Source organism: Balaenoptera physalus (genome assembly GCF_965194825.1).
Source record: "Balaenoptera physalus genome assembly, chromosome: 12".
Taxonomy (NCBI): domain Eukaryota; kingdom Metazoa; phylum Chordata; class Mammalia; order Artiodactyla; family Balaenopteridae; genus Balaenoptera; species Balaenoptera physalus.
This window is the reverse complement of record NC_138897.1, coordinates 80,985,472-81,006,779: the sequence shown is the minus strand read 5'-3', so window position 1 is coordinate 81,006,779 and position 21,308 is coordinate 80,985,472. Positions and strand designations below refer to the sequence as shown.

The window sequence follows — 21,308 nt, the reverse complement described above, 5'->3', positions numbered from 1 at the left end:
TTTATTTTAGCTGTTTTTTCTAACTGTAAAAGTAGCTTGTAAAAATTTGGCAAATGGTTTATTTTAATCTCGCTTTTCCAACTTCCAAAAGACTAACGTTTTTGCATATTTCCTTCTCTCTTTCTCTGTGAATGTTTTATATACTTGAGATGAACTCTTCATACTAGTTTGAATTCTGTATGTTTTACTGATCATTATTGCATAATTATTTTCCCTTGCTGTTAAAAACTCCTTGTTAATGTTAAATGGCTGTATGGTGTTTCCCTGTGTGGGTGTAACTATAGTTTATGTAATCATCCCCCCATTATTAGTACAGTGAATGTTTTTGTATATAAAGCTTTATCTGCATTTCATATTATTTTCTTCAGATAATTTCATAAAAGAGAAATTACTTTTTCTTTAAGAATATTGATGCATGTAACGTTTTGAATTTTAGTAGGCCAAAAAAGTGTATCATTTTAGTTTGGTTATTAATGAGCAGTTCTTTTTTCAAATATTAGTTGACATCTGTTAGTAGAGTTACATGTGGAAGAAAAATGATGTCAAGAGAAAGCATCTGTCTGGGGTCTTGTAGAGAAAATCCTGTACTGGGAAGGTTGGTGGATTCTAGTTCTTCAAAGTCCATCTCTTCTCAGAATCTAGGATCCTGTGAGATTCCAGACTTCTCTTTAAGACCTGGCAGCTCAAAGTTTGCATCATTTTTGCAGATGCAGGTTTAAGAACTGAGGTAACTATTGAGGGACTGTCTTTTCAGGGAAATTCCCTATTTTGGTTACAGGTGTGTATCTAAAATTTGTTCTCTGCCACCCAACCACATCCTTAGAATAGTTAGGGGAGGTGATGGTGTCAGTTAGTTTTTATTTTTTAGTTTTGAGAAACCCCCATTTGCTGTCAAGGTCCGTGGATAATGCTGTTATATTTTGGTTCTAGGTGATGAGACCGCTGTGTGGCAGGCCCTGACTTTGCTGGAAGAGGGACTAACTCACAGCCCTTCCAATGCTCAATTCAAATTGCTGCTTGTTCGAATCTACTGTATGCTAGGGGCATTTGAACCGGTGGTGGATCTGTATTCCAGCCTTGATGCTAAGCATATCCAGCATGACACCATTGGGTTGGTAGTATATACTCTGAATAATGAGCAGCCAGCTACAACAGTGTGGGGTCCTCATATATGGAACTCTAACATTTTGATTTTAGCAGAAAAGTTGTTCCTGGTATTAAGCTTTGTAGATTAATCACCTGTTATGACCCATTGCAAAGCAGAAAGAGTTTTATCTTTCTCAGCATTTTGTGGTAATTTCAAATTTGTACAATTTAGAAATGGTTAAAAAAAAAACGTTTTCCCCAGATACAGGTAACAGTTATATACTTTGAACTCTTTTTCTTAGCACACATTGTTTTCAAGTCTTTACTTCTGCCTTGCAGTTGCGGTTGACACTTGTATGTTACATGTTGACCCCAGAGATCCTTTGAATTTGTATTTTGACTATTCTTTGTGATGAATCAAGGGTATTTTCTCTGTGTCCTGTAGAGCTGTTTTAGGAAGACAATATTCTGTTCTCTAACAACTTGTGTTCCATTAATCATCTGAGTGTAAGAAAGCATGGCATAGAGCTTTAGGTCTCCCACAAAACTGAATTAACTTTGCTGTTTTTTAAAATTTGATTCTGTGAATTAGATCATTTCTATGGCCGCATGTTTTAACTTTTCGTATGGCTAGCTGTTTTTCTACCATAGTAATTTGAAGTGTAGTATTTGATACTAGAGGTGGGTAGGTATAACATTTTTTTTCTTTCCTTCCGACCTAGTTATCATTTGACCCGATACGCCGAATCCCTAGGTCAGTATGCTGCTGCATCCCAGTCCTGTAACTTCGCGCTCAGGTTTTTCCACTCCAACCAGAAAGATGTAAGTGAAAAAAAATTTTATGTTTTAATATGGTCTTGGCCTGCTGAAAGAACATGATTCAGAGAGCGTCTTCCCTCGGGTCACAAGTACACATATTAAGGTGCACCACACTGTACTCACACGTGCCCTTAGTCTATAGCTTATTGGCCAAGGCTGTTAGGTAGAGGTAAGGAGTTTTTGTGGTTGTTCGAAAGGGTATGTTTAATAGAATCCATGAGAAGGTGCATTTAAAACTGGGTATTAGCAGAATACGAAGTGCCTCTTAGGTCTGTGTTTTAATCTCTAAAAGACTTTCTAAGGGTATAAGAAATAGCCCATAAGAGTGTATAGCCTGGGATGCCATATATGATTTTGCGATAGCAGTGGTTCTCGCTTACTTTTATTGATTTCTGAAGTTTATAACCACCGTGTTCTTTATCAACAGAGTATACTTATCTTTTCTTACAATTATAAAATTGACCAAGTTCAGGACACTTTAAGAAACTTAGGTCCGTAGTATGTTTTTTAAAGTAACAATAAACAAGATAGAGCTTTTATGTGCCATAATGAAAGGATGGGATTTGCACCATATTTTTCACTGCAAGCAGATGTGATCTGCACTTGTCAGTTAAGCAGAAGTTATTGTGGAAAAACCATATGGTCTCTACTCAGTCGAGGTATGTAAAACCACCCCGGAACATATGTGGAGATAAGGTGCATCTCTACAGTGGTCACACTACCTGCTTGCTTCTCATGTGCTTCTAAGACTCATCACCTGGAATTTCGCCATGCCAGGTATCTGCCCATAGTGTTCCATTTTTCATGGTCTAACAGCAACTAAGAAACTTGGCAAGGAAGCTGGTTTCTAAGGTTCTTCTTGGCAAAGCACTCATGAGGATTTTTTTTAAAAACCCTTTTGTAAATATGACTGCTATACCTAATTTATCTTCCATCTAATTCTTTAAGCTTGTGTTAAATAGAAAGCTGGGACAGGGCAAAAGCATTTCTGACCAATAGAATATAGGTTTGTTGTTCTCAGCTTGCAATAATTATATTCTGACACACTTCAGGTCATGGCCTAGAGGGCTGGTGTAGCACGGGGTGGTGATCTTTGCATCATCAGTTGGCTTTTGAGCTCTATCCCTTTCCACCCATGGCTCCACTTCCCAACAGTGATTGTATCTCTGTTCAAACCTCATTTTGTGCCCTAGCTTCTGATCAGGGAGAAACAGAAGTGGGCATCAGCATTTGAACATATTGCTCAGAAGCTGCTAGCCCGGGTTCACTGTCAGAAGGGCATCTCTAGGACCTTGGTTCTAAAATCTCTTAGCATAAGTGGGCAGTTGAGTTATAAATCTGTGAGTTTACACTGTATATTCAAGTATCTGTGCTTGAGAAAAACAAATATCGTATATTAATGCATGTATGTTGAATCTGAAAAAATTGGTATAGACTATCTTATTTCCAAAGCAGAAATAGAGACATAGACATGGATACCAAGGGGGAAGGGGGGAGGGTGGGATGAACTGGGAGATTGGGATTGACATATCTACACTATTGATACTATGTATAAAATAGATAACTAATGAGAACCTACTGTATAGCACAGGGAACTCTACTCAGTGCTCTGTGGTGACCTAAATGGGAAGGAAATCCAAAAGAGAGGGGATATATGTATACGTATAGCTGATTCACTTAGCTGTACAGTAGAAACTAACACAACATTGTAAAGCAACTATACTCCAATAAAAATTAAAAAAAAAAAAAAGTATCCATGCTTGCCCTTCTCTGTTTTCAAGAAGTTTCACTAACTGAGGAAAAAATCAAAAGAAATGTGTATTTCAAATCTCATTTTTCTGGCTCTGATTACTGTGTTTCTAAGGAAGAGGTTAAGTAAACATTTGATGTAGTGAAGAATCCTTTTCAAAGTTTTGTTTCTCAAATAGCTTGATGTGGATGTGGGGGTTAAATAAGGGATTAATCCAAGCCTGGTGTTTGGTTTTACTCCAGTTTTCAATCATCCAGCATTCTAGAAGAACTATATTGTTCATGAGTTGGTCAATAAAGGCACATTATTTTATACTAATAAAAATCAAGCTTTAATTTTTCTTCCCACAAATACTGTGTCTGAAGAAGTGTTTTGAAAACAACACACGCACGCACACACAGACACACACACACACACACACACAAAACAACCGAAAGTATTGTAATAGGGAAAGGAGATCCCCAGGAGTGATTTGAGAGGGCATGTTGTCCCCAGTGGCTTTTCGTATCTTTGTTTGATATTTTGCTGATGGTTGTGTGTGACAGGAGTGACTAATTCATCTGAATGTACGTGATGCTGAAGCTGATAAAAGTAAAGCATTTTATTAATCTGGGACTAGGACTCTCTTGAAATTTATTTTTATTACTACTAACTAAGAAAACAGCTATTTAATCACATTAAAGTAGATAATTGGGGAGAGAGCATGGAGGGGGCTAGGTCCTGGAGGTAAAAGCAAAACACAGTACAGCAAGGAAAACATACCTTAAACTGTAATGCCCAGCCCAAGTCCCAGAATAGGAAAATGGAGACTGTGGTGTGGACTGTTTCCTACAGGAGTTTGAAGCTAAGAAAGATCATGATTGTAGTGTTATACTGTATGTGTTAAACCTTCTGATAGTATTAGAAATACGTCTCTGGAAAGCTAAAGCTCTATGCTCTACATCTTTTATTCTTGGTAGTTTTTGGCACCCCCAGATGGTTTTTCCTTGAGTGACTGATGTATTTCAATTACCAACTAGCTCTTTGAAAGAACATCTACTCCTTAAATGGAAAATCTGCTTTGTAAGGCTTTGTGCTGTGGGATTGAAAGTTGTATTTGGACGTCGATGTAGGGGTTTTCTTTTTGGAAAGGTCGTTGTCTGCTGTCATCTTATTTGGAATAGAGTTTTATAATATAAAAACTAGAGTTTAGATTTACATATCTCCAAAAGTAACTTACATGTTCATACTTTTAAAAAAATTGCCTTTACACGTGTCTATTTTAGGTATTCATGAAGATCATTATTCAAGGGTTTGATGTCCATGTATTTCGCTAATTTTTACAGTGACCAGGGTTCATTTCAGGAATCCATATGGGATCTCAATAGCCTCATTGGTGCATGAATGAGTAGAAATGGGTACAGACAACATTCTCTGATATTCAGAAGTCTTTAAAGTACCCATGGCTTCCAGTTTTGCCTGCAGTTCCGATAGGTCGTTGTTTCTTCAAATCATGGTGCTTCCTCAGTCTGTCCTATTGGTAGCTGCCCAGGCCCTTTTCTAGCTCTGCACTGATACTTTACTGCAGTATTAAAGGAGGACTATCTTAAAAAAAGAAGCCAGAGAACTATAGTTGCCTTCTTAGTTTGTTAAAGGACTGCATTCCTTTTTTGTGGCCCCTTATTTTTCTCTTGCCTTTTTTCTAAAGTCGTATTCCATGGACCACTCAGAAGTTAAAACTTCCTCTACACTTGGTAAGGCTGAGTTCTTTCCTTTAGTCATAGCATATTTTGGAACTGTAATTAATAAACTTGATTGGAATCACCAAAGTCAAATTTTTATCCTGATTAGTTGCTGGATCATATGTTCCTAACCAGCCGTTTTTTTCAAACTTAAGGTCCTATTGCAAGGGCTGATGGTAAACCTTGCTGTTTTCCAAACCAAGAGGCCATTGGATAGGCATATGTGTTTAGGGTATCCTGGCCTCTTCTTGACTGAGCGTATCACTGCCCTTTAATCAAGCTAGAAGGTACACTTGAGCTTTTTCAGATAGTCCTTCTTTAAACCTGCAGGATCACAAGTAATCTTTTTAATTTTCTTGTGTCCGTCCGTCTTTAATTTCTCCAGATACTGCAGGCAAACAGCTCGCCGAGGTGTCCCATGGGGGTTTAAAAGCCGCATCGAATGCAGTTGAATTAGCGCCCGTGGCGCAATCCCGCGGCCTGAAATGAACCCTGCGAGGCTGTGTATCAGAGGGTATGTTGTTGACTATTGGCCTATTTTCCTGTTGGGCAAATTACTCGGTCATAATGGAGATGGGGGCAGAGCTGACTGAGGCTGTGCAAAAAGACTGTCTTTTCTAGAAAGGATCTTTGGGGGCAGACATCAACTTTGAGTTTAGTACTTTACTTAGCCCAAAAGGGTGCCCTTCTGACTTCTGATCCTGATGGCGTAGGCCCACACCGATGAAATGTTCTTCCCTGAGATTTTCTTCTGTTGTGCCAGAATTTCTGTTTAGGATTCTTTATCTTGCCTCTGTTCATGTTTCTTCTGTATATATGTATTAATCTAATTAAAGCACGTGGTGTATGTTATGGGATTTTCTAGCATAGTAGTTTGGATGGACAGGTAACATCCTGTTACCTGTTTGGATGGACAGGTAACATTTTTGCATTTTCTGTCCTCAGAATGGATGATGACATGAATTTTTATAGGTCTTTTGTTTGGTGTCTTCTATCTTGATGCAATGCACATATTCCTATGTTTGTGATACATTATTCAGAAGTAAACAAAACCAAGGAGCAGCCTGTCTTTTTTCTGAAGGACAGTAAATTTTATTTGTGGTGGTGGTGGGATGGTTATATTATTCTGGTGTTTTGGGAACCTTTGTATAAAACAAAGTTTATCTTAGATGCAGAAAAACATGGAGTAATATCCCTTCCACAATGGCACTAACCAAAACCTTGACTGATGTGGTATAACAAAACCTTCAGTCCTGTTGAAATGAACATAACTGCTAGGAGAAAGTCTACGTGGTGGTAGCAGCAGCTAAATATTATTAGTAGTAATATTAGTGAAGAAGACATTTGACTCCAGTATAGGATAGAAGAAAAATATCATTTTTAAAAGCTGATATTCTATTTGGTGACCAAGAACTTTAAAGATTAGATTCAACATCTTAATTTTAGTTTGAGTGTTGTTTTGTTTTGTCTGGCAAGGTTTGTCTTCGTTGCCTGACATGTGAAATGTTTATACCAAGGTGATGTCTTTCCTTCCCAGACCTCAGAATATATTATTCAAGCTTACAAATATGGTGCATTTGAGAAGATCCCAGAGTTTATCGCTTTTAGGAACAGGCTGAATAATTCTCTTCATTTTGCACAAGTCCGTACTGAACGGATGTTGTTAGACCTTCTACTTGAAGCAAATGTGTAAGTATTGCGCAAGAGCTAATAAGGAACTAAGAGATTAGATCAGATGCTGAGAGCCATTAATGGGCCTCATGGGTGTCATTAGCGGGCTTAAGCTAAAGAAAAATGGGAAAGAAAAATGTAGGAGGGAACAGGGAAGAAAGGGGAAGGTGCCTGTCATGGGGAATGATAGGGTACTGCCAGCACCATCCCAGGTTCCATACAGAAACCAGCTAGGCCGTGATCATCATCCCTGGCCCATATTATGTTTACAAGCTTCCCCATACCCTGCAAACATGGGATTTCAGGAATTAATGCTGATGAACTTTATTTTGGTTGGGCCTCCAGATGCCTTTCTTTTGCTGTGTAGCAGGCCAGAACCATTGCTTGGTTGTATTCACGTTATATGAGCTTTTACTTCCTAATATTAAAGCCTTCCTTTCTTCACTCTTTCCTTTTCTCTCTTTCTAGTAAAACAAAGTCTTGGCTAACATGTTTTCATGACTATTTTATTATTGAATAATACTTAAATAAATTTTCATTATCACAGATCAACCAGCTTAGCAGAAAGTATAAAGTCAATGAATCTTCGGCCAGAAGAAGATGACATTCCATGGGAAGCCTTGCGAGACAACAGAGACTTAAATGTTTTCTTTAGCTGGGATCCAAAAGACAGGTAACTTGAATTTAACCCCAAGCAATTTATTTTTAAAGAATCAAGATGAATTTAAGAGTTCTATATATTATATTATATATTACGTATATATAATAACATTTTTATTGTAGGGATCAGAAAATATAGGTAAGCCAAAGGAAGAAAAGAAAACCTCACCCCTATGTTGAGATTACTGGTTAATCTAAAAGTTAATTCCTCCTTCACAGCATACATGAAAACGGATTCCACATGGATTAAAGATTATATGTTAAAACTTAGAAGAAAATATAAAAAATATTTTTAAATGGTTGGGAAAGTCTTTCTCAGCATTACATCAGATCTGGAAACAAAGGATTTGACCTCTAAATATTAGTCTTCTATATAGAAGTAAATTTGTTAACAAGTTCTAGAGGTATCTGGTAAATTAGTAAATTTCTTCATATATATTAATATCCTTCACATATACAGAGAATTGGTGAATTGGTAAATTTCTTCATATAAATATCCTTCACATATACAGAGAACTCAATAAATCAATAAGAAGAAGATAAATGAAAAACAAATGGGGCAAAGGGTTTAATAGGAAATTAAAGAAATGTACTTTACAGCAATAAAGATTTGTATTTTAATCTATCAGACGAAGATTTAACCTATCACATAAAAAAAAATTAATCCTTGTTCTCAGCTAGGTTATGGGAAAGTGGTTGTTGTGAGTTTACATGGCAGTAAAACTTTATATAACCTTCCTGTAGGGAATTTTAGTTATATGTATCAAGATTGAAAAGGCTGTGTACCATTTAATTCAGCAGAACCACTTCTAGGAAAGTGGAAACTAAGGAATAAGTGCACAAGTATGCAGAGACATGTATACAAGGTAGTTCTGAATATACTGTAATTTGGGGGCTGCCAAGACTACATTCAGTGATTTGCCAGGACTCATGGGATTCTACATATAGTTGGACTCACAACTAAGTTTTTTTTATAACAAAAGGATACATGACAGGATCAGCAAAGGGAAAGACATACAGGTGGAGTTTGGAAAACTCCATGCACAGACTTGCCGGTGTTCTCTCCCTCCTACGAAGGAATATACTGAGCGTGCTCCTTTCTCCAGCAGCAAAAAATGTGGTATTTCTGTGCAATATTTCTGCCCAGAGAAGCCCATTAAAGATTTGGTGCCCAAGGTTTTCATCGGCTGGTGATGTAGGCACCCTCAGTCTAGCTTGTACCAACATTTCAGACTCCCAGAAGGAAAGCACTGTTCACCCTTAACCACATAATTTGTATGAACAATCTAGGCAGGTGAGCCACTCTTGTCATTTAGGGAATGGTTGGCCTGCTAGGTTCCCAGACATCAGGCAAGGGCCAACCTTGCAAGTAGGCCCTTCTGAAGATAATAGCCTCAGGGATGCTATGTTAACTTTTTTTTTTAAAGAATATTTGGTGGGGGGATTTTTTATTTATTTGTTTGTTTGTTTTTATTTTTGACTGTATTGGGTCTTTGTTGCTGTGTGTGGGCTTTCTCTAGTTGCGGTGAGTGGGGGCTACTCTTTGTTGCAGTGAGTAGTCTTCTCACTGTCGTGGCTTCTCTTGTTGCGGAGCACGGGCTTTAGGCACGCAGGCTTCAGTAGTTGTGGCACGTAGGCTCAGTAGTTGTGGCTCGTGGGCTCTAGAGCACAGGTTCAGTAGTTGTGGTGCACAGGCTTAGTTGCTCTGCGGCATGTGGGATCTTCCCGGGCCAGGGATCGAACCCATGCCCCTTGCATTGGCAGGCAGATTCTTAACCACTGCACCACCAGGCAAGCCCTATGTTAACTGTTTTCTGTACACACTGTCATAAAAGATGCAGTTTGCAAAATAGTATAAACAACTGTGAACCCATTTTATCTGTTTAAAGTATATTACATAAATATTTGTAGTTCATTTTCGTACATCGTATTGCAAAAGTCTGAAACGATCTATACCAAGCATGTTAATATTGTGGGTTCTCCATCAGTAGTAATGTTGTAGTTATGACTTGTTGACATTTCCGTTACAAACTTTAATTTTGAATTGTTTATGCAAAATAACTGGATTTATGTTGTATTAGGCTGAAAGTTGACAATTTTGGCTACCATTTGTGGATTTTGACTTAGATTCATTATGCATATCAGAATCTTTTTTTTTAATAAGAGCGTGGAAAAACATTTGTTGTAAACTGCTCTTTAACAAAGAATATTTAGTTTTTTTACACAAAGTTTGACTGGCAGTTAATAGTGTGAAGCAGATCATATTTGTATTGATTGAAAAATGAAACTTAGAAACTTAGATTTTAAAAGTAGTGACAGTGCTTAGCTTACTATTATTTATCATTTGAATCATTTAAATTTAGTGAGAATATTAATTGAGAATGTTTTTCTTTCTAATTTTTATACTCTGTAAATCATGGCCTTAAAAATAATAATGCATAATGAAACAATTCCAACATGAAAAGTGTTTTTTACTTTTGTTACATAAAACTAATTTGAGTGCTTACTTAATATACCTTGAGTGGTTATCTAGTAAATCACTAAATAGATGGTATCACTCAACAAATAATGTTATTATTTTCTGAAGGAATAAAGATTTCCAGTCATTAAACAAAAACTAAATAATCAAGTGTTCTGTATCAGGAATTCTAAATATGCCTTTCCAAGATCATTTTTAAATTATTTTATTTATTTATTTATTTATTTATTTATTGGGCTGTGTTGGTTCTTCGTTTCTGTGCGAGGGCTTCCTCTAGCTGCGGCAAGCGGGGATCACTCTTCATCGCGGTGCGCGGGCCTCTCACTGTCGTGGCCTCTCTTGTTGCGGAGCACAGGTTCCAGACGCGCAGGCTCAGTAATTGTGGCTCACGGGCATAGTTGCTCCGCGGCATGTGGGATCTTCCCAGACCAGGGCTCGAACCCGTGTCCCCTGCATTGGCAGGCAGATTCTCAACCACTGCGCCACCAGGGAAGCCCCCAAGATCATTTTTATGTGTCATTTTTACCCTGAAAGTTTTAACTAATCGAAGTGATGGTTTAAAATAAATTTTAGAAAACTTAGGATAGCATGGATTCTGTTCCTATAACAGAATCTCAGTGGAATGTTTTTCCCAAGACTAATACAAATTTAATCTGATTTTTTAAGACTTTGTTAGCTTCCATTTAAATGATAGTATAGGGACTTCCCCGGAAATCCCGTCCAGTGGTTAAGACTCCACCTTCCAATGCAGGGGGTGTGGGTTTGATCCCTGGTCAGGGAACTAGGATCCCACATGCCGCGGGGTGCAGCCAAAAATTAAAAAAAAAAAAAAAAAAGATAGTACAAGCATATACTCTTTGGTAGCATTTTTTGTTCTTCAGACAAACGGAAGTGATTTTAATAAGGCTTAATAATATTTAATGGCAACCTTCTGTTCTATTTTAAAAATCTAGTCTTTTGACCACTTTGACTTTTTAAATACATGACATCTTTACCAAGTGCACTGAAGGTCTATTATAGGGAGAACTGGTTGGGAGACAATAAAAGTTTTTATTGTAAGTCATTCATTTAATTAAAAAACATTGCAAATACTGCATGTTGTTATTCATATAAAATCAGAAAAAGGACATTCTTATCAAGTTCCAAAATTTGTATATACTTTTAGGTCATAAGAGTTAATAGTTTTATTTATGACTTTGTAGATTATGTTATTTATGTGTGAAACAAAGCAGGAAAATATATTGAGAAAGAATTATATTTATGGAGGAGTTTTTTAATGTGTTACATTTCTTAAATGTAAACATATATTTCTTTTTTTTTTTTAACATCTTTATTGGAGTATAATTGCTTTACAATGGTGTGTTAGTTTCTGCTTTATAACCAAGTGAATCAGTTATACATATACATATGTTCCCATATCTCTTCCCTCTTGCGTCTCCCTCCCTCCCACCCTCCCTATCCCACCCCTCTAGGTGGTCACAAACCACCGAGCTGATCTCCCTGTGCTATGCGGCTGCTTCCCACTAGCTATCTATTTTACATTTGGTAGTGTACATATGTCCATGCCACTCTCTCACTTTGTCCCAGCTTACCCTTCCCCCTCCCCATATCCTCAAGTCCACTCTCTAGTAGGTCTGTGTCTTTATTCCCGTCTTACCCCTAGGTTCTCCATGACCTTTTTTTTTTTTTTCTTCTTAGATTCCACATATATGTGTTAGCATACGGTATTTGTTTTTCTCTTTCTGACTTCACTCTGTATGACAGACTCTAGGTCCATCCACCTCACCACTTAATGCGTACTTAAGTAATGTTTAAGGAAACCAAAGTAATGCATTGTTGTGCATGTTGGCAGTGTCAAAAATAAAACCATTTTGGTGGTTAAAAAAAAATATTGTGGGTTCTTGGTTATCAGAGCCCGTTTTCCTTTTATTTTTTTACTTTTCTGCCATTTGAATTTTTTATATTATGTATTTTATCATCAGAAAAATGAATCTCACGTAAGGGGAAAACAACCTGTTAGGTAGGTTATCTTCCCCATTTTATGGATACCGAAATGGGGACTTGGACTGTTTTGGTTTGTCCAAGATCATTCAGCTATTAAATGAAAGCTGGGACCATTCAAAGGCGTCTTGACTGATGAAAGTGAACTTTGAAAGCTTTAAAGTTAACATGAATAAAATGGATGGTTTGCGGATGTTTCTTTTTAAGGGATGTTTCTGAAGAACATAAGAAACTTTCCTTGGAGGAGGAGACAATGTGGTTAAGAATCCGTTCCTTAACCTTGAGGCTGATCAGTGGACTTCCAAGTCTTAACCATTCTGTTGGGCCAGAGAACTCAGAGAAGACCACTGAGAATGGAGTATCCTCCCGGATTGATATTTTCCGTTTGCTCCTTCAACAGCTGGAGGTGGCCCTGGAGACGGGAAAGCGATTTATTGAGAAGGACATTCAGGTATCATCAGTGCGTATTTATAATCAAAGCTGCAATAATATGTGACTGTCTTTTTGAAAATAGGAATTGGGGATGGGTGAGTAGTAAAGAACAGTATTTTGTCCCACTTTATGGCATCTACAGGAAAAAGACAAACTTCTTAAACTTGGGGAATTGCAGAGGCTTCCTCAATATCCAAACTGGATAGTGAGGAAAAGCAAAATAGCTTTTTTGTGATGGTAAACTTTTTAATACCTGTCAACAAATTAATACAGCGTTTCTGTTTTCACCATAATGATTTGGTTATTATTAGCTTGCTGATCAGTGCTTTGTAACTTAATCACGGAGATAGATTTTTATCCAGTTCCTTGTTTTCTCATTTTGTATTTTATGAATTTAAATTTCAGTGGATTTAAAGAACATTTAAAGAACTTTTTTTCCTTTCCAGTATCCTTTCCTTGGTCCTGTACCTACCAGAATGGCTGGATTCTTTAATTCTGGCTGTTCTCAGTGTCAGACCAGCTCTTTTTATCTTGTTAGTGATATTTATGAGCTGGACATCAATGGTTTAGGTAAGTGTATACTTGCATGAGTATATTTACAGGGTCTTTGTCACTGAAAACTTAGTAAATGCAACAAAATATCTATAACCTCACATATTTGGAAAAATTTGGAGGAGATGGGAGCTGGAAGCTGTTCTAGAATGTCTGGTTTGCTATACAAGAAAGTCCATTAAACAGTTTACAAAATAATGTTTAGAAGCTTAACTCCGTTCCATATTTTTTTTTTTAATCCACCCTGCTGCGCCCCCCACACCCTGCCCCCGCACCTCTAAATGCCACTCACTCCCTTTCCCTCATTTTCCCACTTTTGTTTTAAGTCTGTTCCATATTTAAAATCATTTTTTAGGGCCAAAAGTTGAAGAAATCCTTGATTTGTTGAAATATTGTTGGATTTCAAGTTGAATTCTTTTCATTCATTCATTTAAAAATTTTTTAAAAATTGAAGTATAGTTGAATTACAATGTTATGTTAGTTTCTGGTATACAGCAAAGTGATTCAATTATACCTGTATATATATACATGTATTTTCATATTCTTTTCTGTTCTGGTTTATGATAGGATATTGAATATAGTTCCCTGTGCTATACAGTAGGACCTTGTTGTTTATCTGTTTTATGTATAGTAGTTTGTATCTGCTAATCCCAAACTCCTAATTTATCCCTCCCCCATCCCCTTTCCCCTTTGATAACCATAAATTTGTTTTCTATGTCTATGAGTCTGTTTCTGTTTTATAAATAACTTCATTTGTATCAGATTAAATTCTTTACTTAAAAATGAAGGCCTAGGGACTTCCCTGGTGGTCCAGTGGGTAAGACTCCACGCTCCCAATGCAGGGGGCCGGGGTTTGATCCCTGGTTGGGGAACTAGATCCCGCATGCATGCCGCAACTAAGAGTTTGCATGCCACAACTAAGAAGTCTGCATGCTGCAACTAAAGATCCCGCATGCCACAACAAAGACCTGGTGCGGCCAAAATAAATAAATAAATATTAAAAAAAAGAAAGAAGAAGGCCTAAACTTTGTAGAGAAAAGATTTTTTTCTAAGCTGTCAACCCAGCGAGAGTCACAAATACCATATAGGTCATGTTTTTTTGTTTGTGTTTTGTTTTTCCCAAGTCATAAGGTTTGTGGATCCTGTCATTTAGAGTATTTGAAACACGTAGATTTCTGGTCCTCCTAGAGAATCTTAGGTAGTGCTTTTGGCAGAACGGTAATTAATACCTTTCTTTGCCTTTTTTCTTTCCCTTTCTCTTTCCTTTTCTCCTTTTCTTGTCCTTCATCTTTCTCTCAGTAATGGAATTTAGAGGCCTGTGGGTCTTAAGAGAAAAGAAAATGTTCTTGCCTATGCTTCCAGGTATTGGTCTTGCTTCTTTATCTTACTAAAAATTGAATTGAAAGTTTTTCATTGTGTTTCAATTTTAGAGGATACAATGGAGATCCAGGAGCGAGTAGAGAATAGTCTTAAGTCTTTACTAGAACAGTTAAAAGGTAAGTGGTCTTACTGTGGATTCCCATATTGTATCTGATTGTCTGACAATAGCTCTTTTTTCATAGAAACTTGTAAGAGGTTTTGAAAAATAATAATGCACACATTTTGGTATTTTTAAAGACTTTGTTTCTAACTTTAAAAAGTTTTGATTACAAAAGTAGTAGACACCTATTGTAAAACAGTACACAAGTGGGTATGGTCTTTTCCCCTTCCCAGCCCCATTCCTGCAGAGGTAAGTAGGTATGTGCTGTTGAGTCTGTATTTCTACATACCACCAAACAGTCATACATGTGTGTATGGAAATACATAGTAGTGATTTTTTAAAAAAATATATCAGAGGATATAATACATGCTTTTCTGGCTTTAATTGTTTGTTATCTTGGACATTTTACCATGTCAGTTATATACACACCCCATTTGTTTTAAGGGCTGCATAATATTCCACAGTATTGTATCAGTGTACCAGATTTATTTATATGCTCTGAGTACATAATATATTATGCATAACAATGCTGACATAAATATCTTGGGACACAATTGTTTGGGTACTTATTTGAGTATTTCCTTGGAGTTAAATTCCTAGCAATGAAATTATTTGGTAAAGAATATACATATGCGTTTTCTTTTAACTCTCTCAAATACTTAAAAAAATTATTATTATTTTATTTAACTATAGTTGATTTACAATACTGTGTTAGTTTCAGGTGTACAGCTTCAGATTCTTTTCCATTATAGATTATTGTGCATTTTAAATCTATAAGGGTCTTTCTTTTTAGGAGCCTAAAAAGTCTTTTATTTTGTTGCTCAAATGAAGACTGAGAATTAAAAGATGATCAAGATTATGAGAATAAACCTGGTATTTGTTATGAAGGTTCATTTCTACCATGCACATTGGTTTTTTAGTCTATAATGGCACAAGTTCTTTTTTTTTTTTTTGGCACAAGTTCTTTTAAACCATCCACTTGAAATCTTATTTTTATTGTGCCAATGGCCTATCTGGAAAGGCGTAGCTGGTGTTTATTTATTTTTTAAACAGTTATCCCATATTTTATTTTATTTATTTATTTTTTAAATTATTTATTTATTTGGTCGCGCTGGGTCTTAGTTGCGGCAGGCAGCCTCCTTAGTTGTGGCTCGCAGGCTCCTTAGTTGCAGCACGTGGGCTTCCTTAGTTGTGGCATGTGAACTCTTAATTGCGGCATGCATGTGGGATCTCGTTCCCTGACCATGGATTAACCCAGGCCATCTGCACTGGAAGCGTGGAGTCTTAACCACTGGACCACCAGGGAAGTCCCCGTAGCTGGTGTTTAGACCCTAGAATATATAATTTATAAGTCTGCCTTTTATGTTTTGAAGACAATAGAGCAGTAGTCATGTGGCTTTTTAAAGAGCTTAAAATAGGGCTTCCCTGGTGGCACAATGGTTGGGAGTCGGCCTGCCAATGCAGGGGACACGGGTTCAAGCCCTGGTCCAGGAAGATCCCACATGCCGCGGAGCAGCTAAGCCCGTGAGCCACAACTGCTGAGCCTGTGCTCTAGGGCCCACGAGCCACAACTACTGAGCCCACGTGCCACAACTACTGAAACCCGTGTGCCTAGAGTCTGTGCTCTGCAACAAGAGAAGCCATTGCAATGAGAAGCCTGCGCCACAACTGCTGAGCCTGCGCTCTAGGGCCCACGAGCCACAACTACTGAGCCCACGTGCCACAACTACTGAAACCCGCGTGCCTAGAGTCTGTGCTCCGCAACAAGAGAAGCCACTGCAATGAGAAGCCTGCGCCACAACTGCTGAGCCTGCGCTCTAGGGCCCACGAGCCACAACTACTGAGCCCACATGCCACAACTACTGAAACCCGCGTGCCTAGAGTCTGTGCTCCGCAACAAGAGAAGCCACTGCAATGAGAAGCCTGCGCACCGCAATGAAGAGTAGTCCCTGTTCGCCACAACTAGAGAAAGCCTGCGGGCAGCAACAAAGACCCAATGCAGCCAAAAACAATAAATAAATAAAATAAATAAACTTAAAAAAAATAAATAAAGAGCCTAAAATAGATATTCTTTGGTGTTTGTTTCATTGGGGTGGGGGAGCTTTCTGGATTAAATCTTTATATTTGCTTATTCTTTATTAGATTGTGCATTGTGTTCCTAAAAATAACATTGAAACAAAAGCTGAATAAAACCATAAAATATTTTTCTGTTTTCAGATGTCTTCAGTAAATGTAAAGGTGATCTTTTAGAAGTTAAAGATGGTAACTTGAAAACACATCCTACTCTTTTAGAAAATCTAGTCTTCTTGGTTGAGGTATGTTTTTGTTCTCTTTGTGAAAAACTCAATTTTCCTTAATTGTATGCAGGATTAATTTTTCAAAAATGAACAGGTAATAGGCACCTTATGCCTGTAATTTAACCCCTCACTCCCACCTTTTGTTAATTGAAAAGCAATTTCAATTTTCTGAACTAATTCCTTCCAAGGATATCAGGAGAATTTCATTCATAATGCTAGGGTAAAACTTCTTGAAATTTGCTTTACAAATCTCTAAAGATTCCTCAGATTCACTGCAAATCTAGCTCTCTTCTGTTCATTTTCCTTTTTGACTCAACTATTATGTAGTTTAAGTTAATTCTGCCAGCTTTCTAAATTTGTTGCTGCTGTTCACTAATTGCTGAGATTCTGCATTATGAAGGAGAATCCAGGAGCTGATGTAGCAAAACACTTTGTTTCTTTTAGCCAGAGAGAGAAAGAAGAGGATCACAACACTCATAATCCATTATCTTTTTTCCGTTTATTTTGTCACATGTTTGTTTACTTTCTTTTTCTACTAGTCTGTAAGCTTCCTGAAGGCAATATTCTCTGTTTTGGTGACATTTTAAGTGCCTAAGAGATACTTAATGAGTGAATGAGAAATAATTGCATGTATATATGTACATGAATACACTGTAGCATAGGTGAAGACGTGTAAACACCTAACTTAATTCAAAGGAGAATATGTGCTGACCAACTGGGGAGATTTCTTCATATACAATTTAAGGTTTGCAGGTGAGGCAGTATCTTATCTGGATGGAGAGGTGGGTGGGGAGAGGCATATTTTACAGAACCTTTGGATTCCATACCTAGGAATTTGGACTTTTCACTTCAGTGAAAAGGATGTTAAATGGATCCCCATCTCCTGCAAGGAAGTGAAAGAAAATTGGACTGAGTAGAGCAGGTGTCCTGAACCCCCAGGCCACGGACTGTTAACCAGTCTGTTAACAGACTGTTAGGAACTGGGCTGTACAGCAGGAGGTGAGCAGCAGGTGAGCGAAGCTTCATCTGTGTTTACAACCGCTCCCCATCACTTGCATTACCGCCTGAGCTCTGCCTCCTGTCAGATCAGCAGCGGCATTAGATTCTCACAGGAGCGCAAACCCTACTGTGAACTGCGCATGTGAGGGATCTAGGTTGCGTGCTCCTTATGAGAATCTAATGCCTGATGACCTGAGGTGGAGCTGAGGCAGTGATACTAGCACTGGGGAGTGGCTGCAAATACAGATTATCATTAGCAGAGAGGTTTGACTGCACAGAGACCATAATAAATCAATTGCTTGCAGACTCATATCAAAACCCTATCAGTGAGTGGCAAGTGAAAACAAGCTCAGGGCTCCCACTGATTCTGCATTATGATGAGTTGTTTAATTATTTCATTATACATTACAGTGTAATTATAATAGAAATAAAGTGCACAATAAACGTAATGTGCCTGAATCATCCCCAAACCATCCCCCCGTCCATGGAAAAATTGTCTTCCACAAAACCGGTCCCTGGTGCCAAAAAGGTTGGGGACCACTGGAGTAGAGGATGAGTTTAGAGCTGGGAGAGCCAGAAGAAAGAATAAAGACAGTATTCTGAGTAGGAGATGAAGAAGACCTGGATCAATGTGGTGATTGTAGAAATTAGAGTGGAGAGTTACAAGAGAGCTTGAAGAGATTTGCATAGAAGAGCTGTTTGCACAGAATTTGTTTAGTTCATAATCTTTGTTCTTGATAGATATCTTGAGTGTAATCCTTATTGATGAATTTGCAATTTTTCCGCTTTCAGACTATTTCTATTATCCTTTGGGTGTCCAGTTACTGTGAGAGTGTCCTGCGACCATACAAATTAAATTTACAGAAAAAGAAGAAGAAGAAAAAAGAAACCAGCATCGTCATGGTAATAACAGAGAAAACACAAGTAACAATCTGGCTGCATGCTGCCTTTTCTTTTCACTGTTTTCCTGCATTTTGTAAGAGATCATAGGACCCAGTATGCATTCATTTTCTCTCTCCAGCTTTTTAAAAAAATAATACACCTGCAGAAAAGCTGAAAGTCTAGTATAATGACACCCAGACATCCTTACCTAGATTCACCACTTGTTAACAATTTGCCACATTTGCTTTATCTCTCTCTCTCTCTCTCTCTGATTCTCTACCTCCCCCACCCCCATTTGTTGAACCATTTGAAAGAAAAGTACAGACTGTGATACTTAACACACCAGGGTAGAACAGGGGAAGTCTCCTACAAAACCATAATACTCAAGATATTTTCACACTCAAGATATTTAATATTGGTAACAATAATATTATAATGTCCATATTAACCTTTTCCCTGTTATCCCAGTTACATCCCGTATCGTCTTTTTCAAAATACTAGAATCCTACTAAGGATCTGACACAGCTTTTAGTTGTCATTTCTCTGTACCTTTCTTTCATCAAGCGTACTTCCTTAGCTTTTGTTTGTCTTTATTGTTGAAAAGTCTAGCTAGGTTTTTGGTAGACTATCCCACAGTCTGGATTTGGCTAATTGTTTCCATAGATTTAGGTTAAACATAGATGCTGTGTCCTTTTTAGCAATTAAATTAGGAGGCACTAATGTTGTTATGTCCCATTATTGATAATTTCAGATTTAATTATTTGATAAAGGAAGTATCTGCCGGATTTCTTTATTGTAAGAGTGTCTTCCCTCCCCATGTAATTAATCTGTGAGATGATGCTTTGAGACTCTGAATATCCTGTTCCCCACCAGCCTTTCACCCACTGGTTTTAACACCCATTGTTAGCCTAACTTGCATGAATCATTTATTTCTTTGGTGGTTCCACAATGGTGATTTTAAAAAATTCTACCAATCATTTATCATTTATTAACTGGCATTCTGTAAAATAGAGCTGTATATATATGTATTTTTTAACTTTTTTTAAAAAAATTAATTTATTTATTTATTTTTGGCTGCGTTGGGTCTTCGTTTCCGTGCGAGGGCTTTCTCCAGTTGCGGCGCGCGGGGGCCACTCTTCATCGCGGTGCGCGGGCCTCTCACTGTCGCGGCCTCTCCCGTTGCGGAGCACGGGCTCCAGACGCGCAGGCTCAGTAACTGTGGCTCAAGGGCTTAGTTGCTCCGCGGCATGTGGGATCCTCCCAGACCAGGGCTCGAACCTGTGTCCCCTGCATTGGCAGGCAGACTCTCAACCGCTGCGCCACCAGGGAAGCCTGAGCTGTATATTTTTAATATCATTATTTTAGTATCACTGTGGACTCATTCCTTTTTAAATTTACCTTGTAAACCATTATCATCATTTTCTTTTGGATGCACAGATTTGGCTAATGGGAGCCACTTTAAGCTGGTTCCCGTCCTTGAACATCATTGGTCTTTGAGCCCTTACTGTCTGAAACAACAAAAATGCTCCAAGCACTTTGTACTCACCCACTGAACTGAAATCAGACATTTTTTTCAATGAGCCCTGGTTCCTTTATGGGGAATGGTATTCAAAATACCAAGATCTAGTTGTTAGGTATACTAATTGCTATTAGGGTTTTACTCTTTCTAGTTCATGTCTGTGAAGAGAGGAAATTTATTTACACACACACACACGCACACACACACAGTTTTAAATAATTCTTACTGATACCTCCAGTTTCAGTCCAATATCAATGTTCTTCCTTCCATTCCTTCCCTCATTCCATATTTGTAGTTTTCTTTTCAGAGTAAGAACCATGGTTCCCAACAGCATCAATATATTTATTCATTTGCTGTTTTACAATAAATACTAAATAGTTTTGGAATTAGTACATTGGTTCCACTACCAGTTCCAATAACAAACCCACTAAATAAAGTTCAAATTTTTGCATTTCTTTTTTGTCCTTAGAATACGTTCCAGTGAATGTAGACAGTTGAGGTACTCTGTAAAAGCAGTGGAATTAAAAACTCAGATTATATTATTAGTGTGATGTAAATAAGATTCATCTATTTCTGTTTGTATTCAATTTTGGAGTTTCCTCCCATCTTAATTGATTTAATTTTTGCATGTGTAAAACATTAACATAATTTATATCCTTTTCATAAGGAAAGATGTTTAGGATTTATTCTCTAATGGCATGCTGTTTTGTTAATGTTTGAACTTATCTTATTAATGGAAGATTTTTGTTCACTATAGGAATACAGTAACCATTGTCGTTTGAAAATGTTGATGGTTTTATTAGTAATACTAACTTCCTGCACAATTCAGTAACAATTCAGGAATTTTTTGGATTTGACACTTGTCCTGGGTGTTGCCATTCATTCATTTCTTTCCTTCACTTTGTTCAAGATAATTTAACAGATCATGAGTGCAAAGTTTGAAAGAATTGATCAGAGTTG

The 21,308-nt window shown here is 37.6% G+C and overlaps 1 protein-coding gene and 1 long non-coding RNA gene across 4 annotated transcripts in view; one reads left to right on the top strand and one right to left on the bottom strand.

The window, feature by feature from the left end:
* Positions 1 to 21,308, top strand: part of NAA25 (N-alpha-acetyltransferase 25, NatB auxiliary subunit) — a 73,487-nt gene that overhangs the window by 40,746 nt on the left and 11,433 nt on the right. For all 3 annotated transcript variants that reach the window (XM_082417426.1, XM_082417425.1, XM_082417427.1), the window contains exons 14-22: positions 931 to 1,111; positions 1,809 to 1,908; positions 6,914 to 7,065; positions 7,595 to 7,720; positions 12,395 to 12,638; positions 13,066 to 13,189; positions 14,602 to 14,667; positions 16,869 to 16,966; positions 18,740 to 18,850. In XM_082417426.1, coding sequence (XP_082273552.1) covers positions 931 to 1,111; positions 1,809 to 1,908; positions 6,914 to 7,065; positions 7,595 to 7,720; positions 12,395 to 12,638; positions 13,066 to 13,189; positions 14,602 to 14,667; positions 16,869 to 16,966; positions 18,740 to 18,850 — 1,202 coding nt within the window. The remainder of the gene's footprint in view (positions 1 to 930; positions 1,112 to 1,808; positions 1,909 to 6,913; positions 7,066 to 7,594; positions 7,721 to 12,394; positions 12,639 to 13,065; positions 13,190 to 14,601; positions 14,668 to 16,868; positions 16,967 to 18,739; positions 18,851 to 21,308) is intronic.
* Positions 11,017 to 12,388, bottom strand: LOC309639861. Its single transcript, XR_014251894.1, has 2 exons — positions 11,976 to 12,388; positions 11,017 to 11,496 (listed from the first exon to the last, which is right to left on the bottom strand). It is a non-coding gene; the product is annotated as an uncharacterized lncRNA (long non-coding RNA).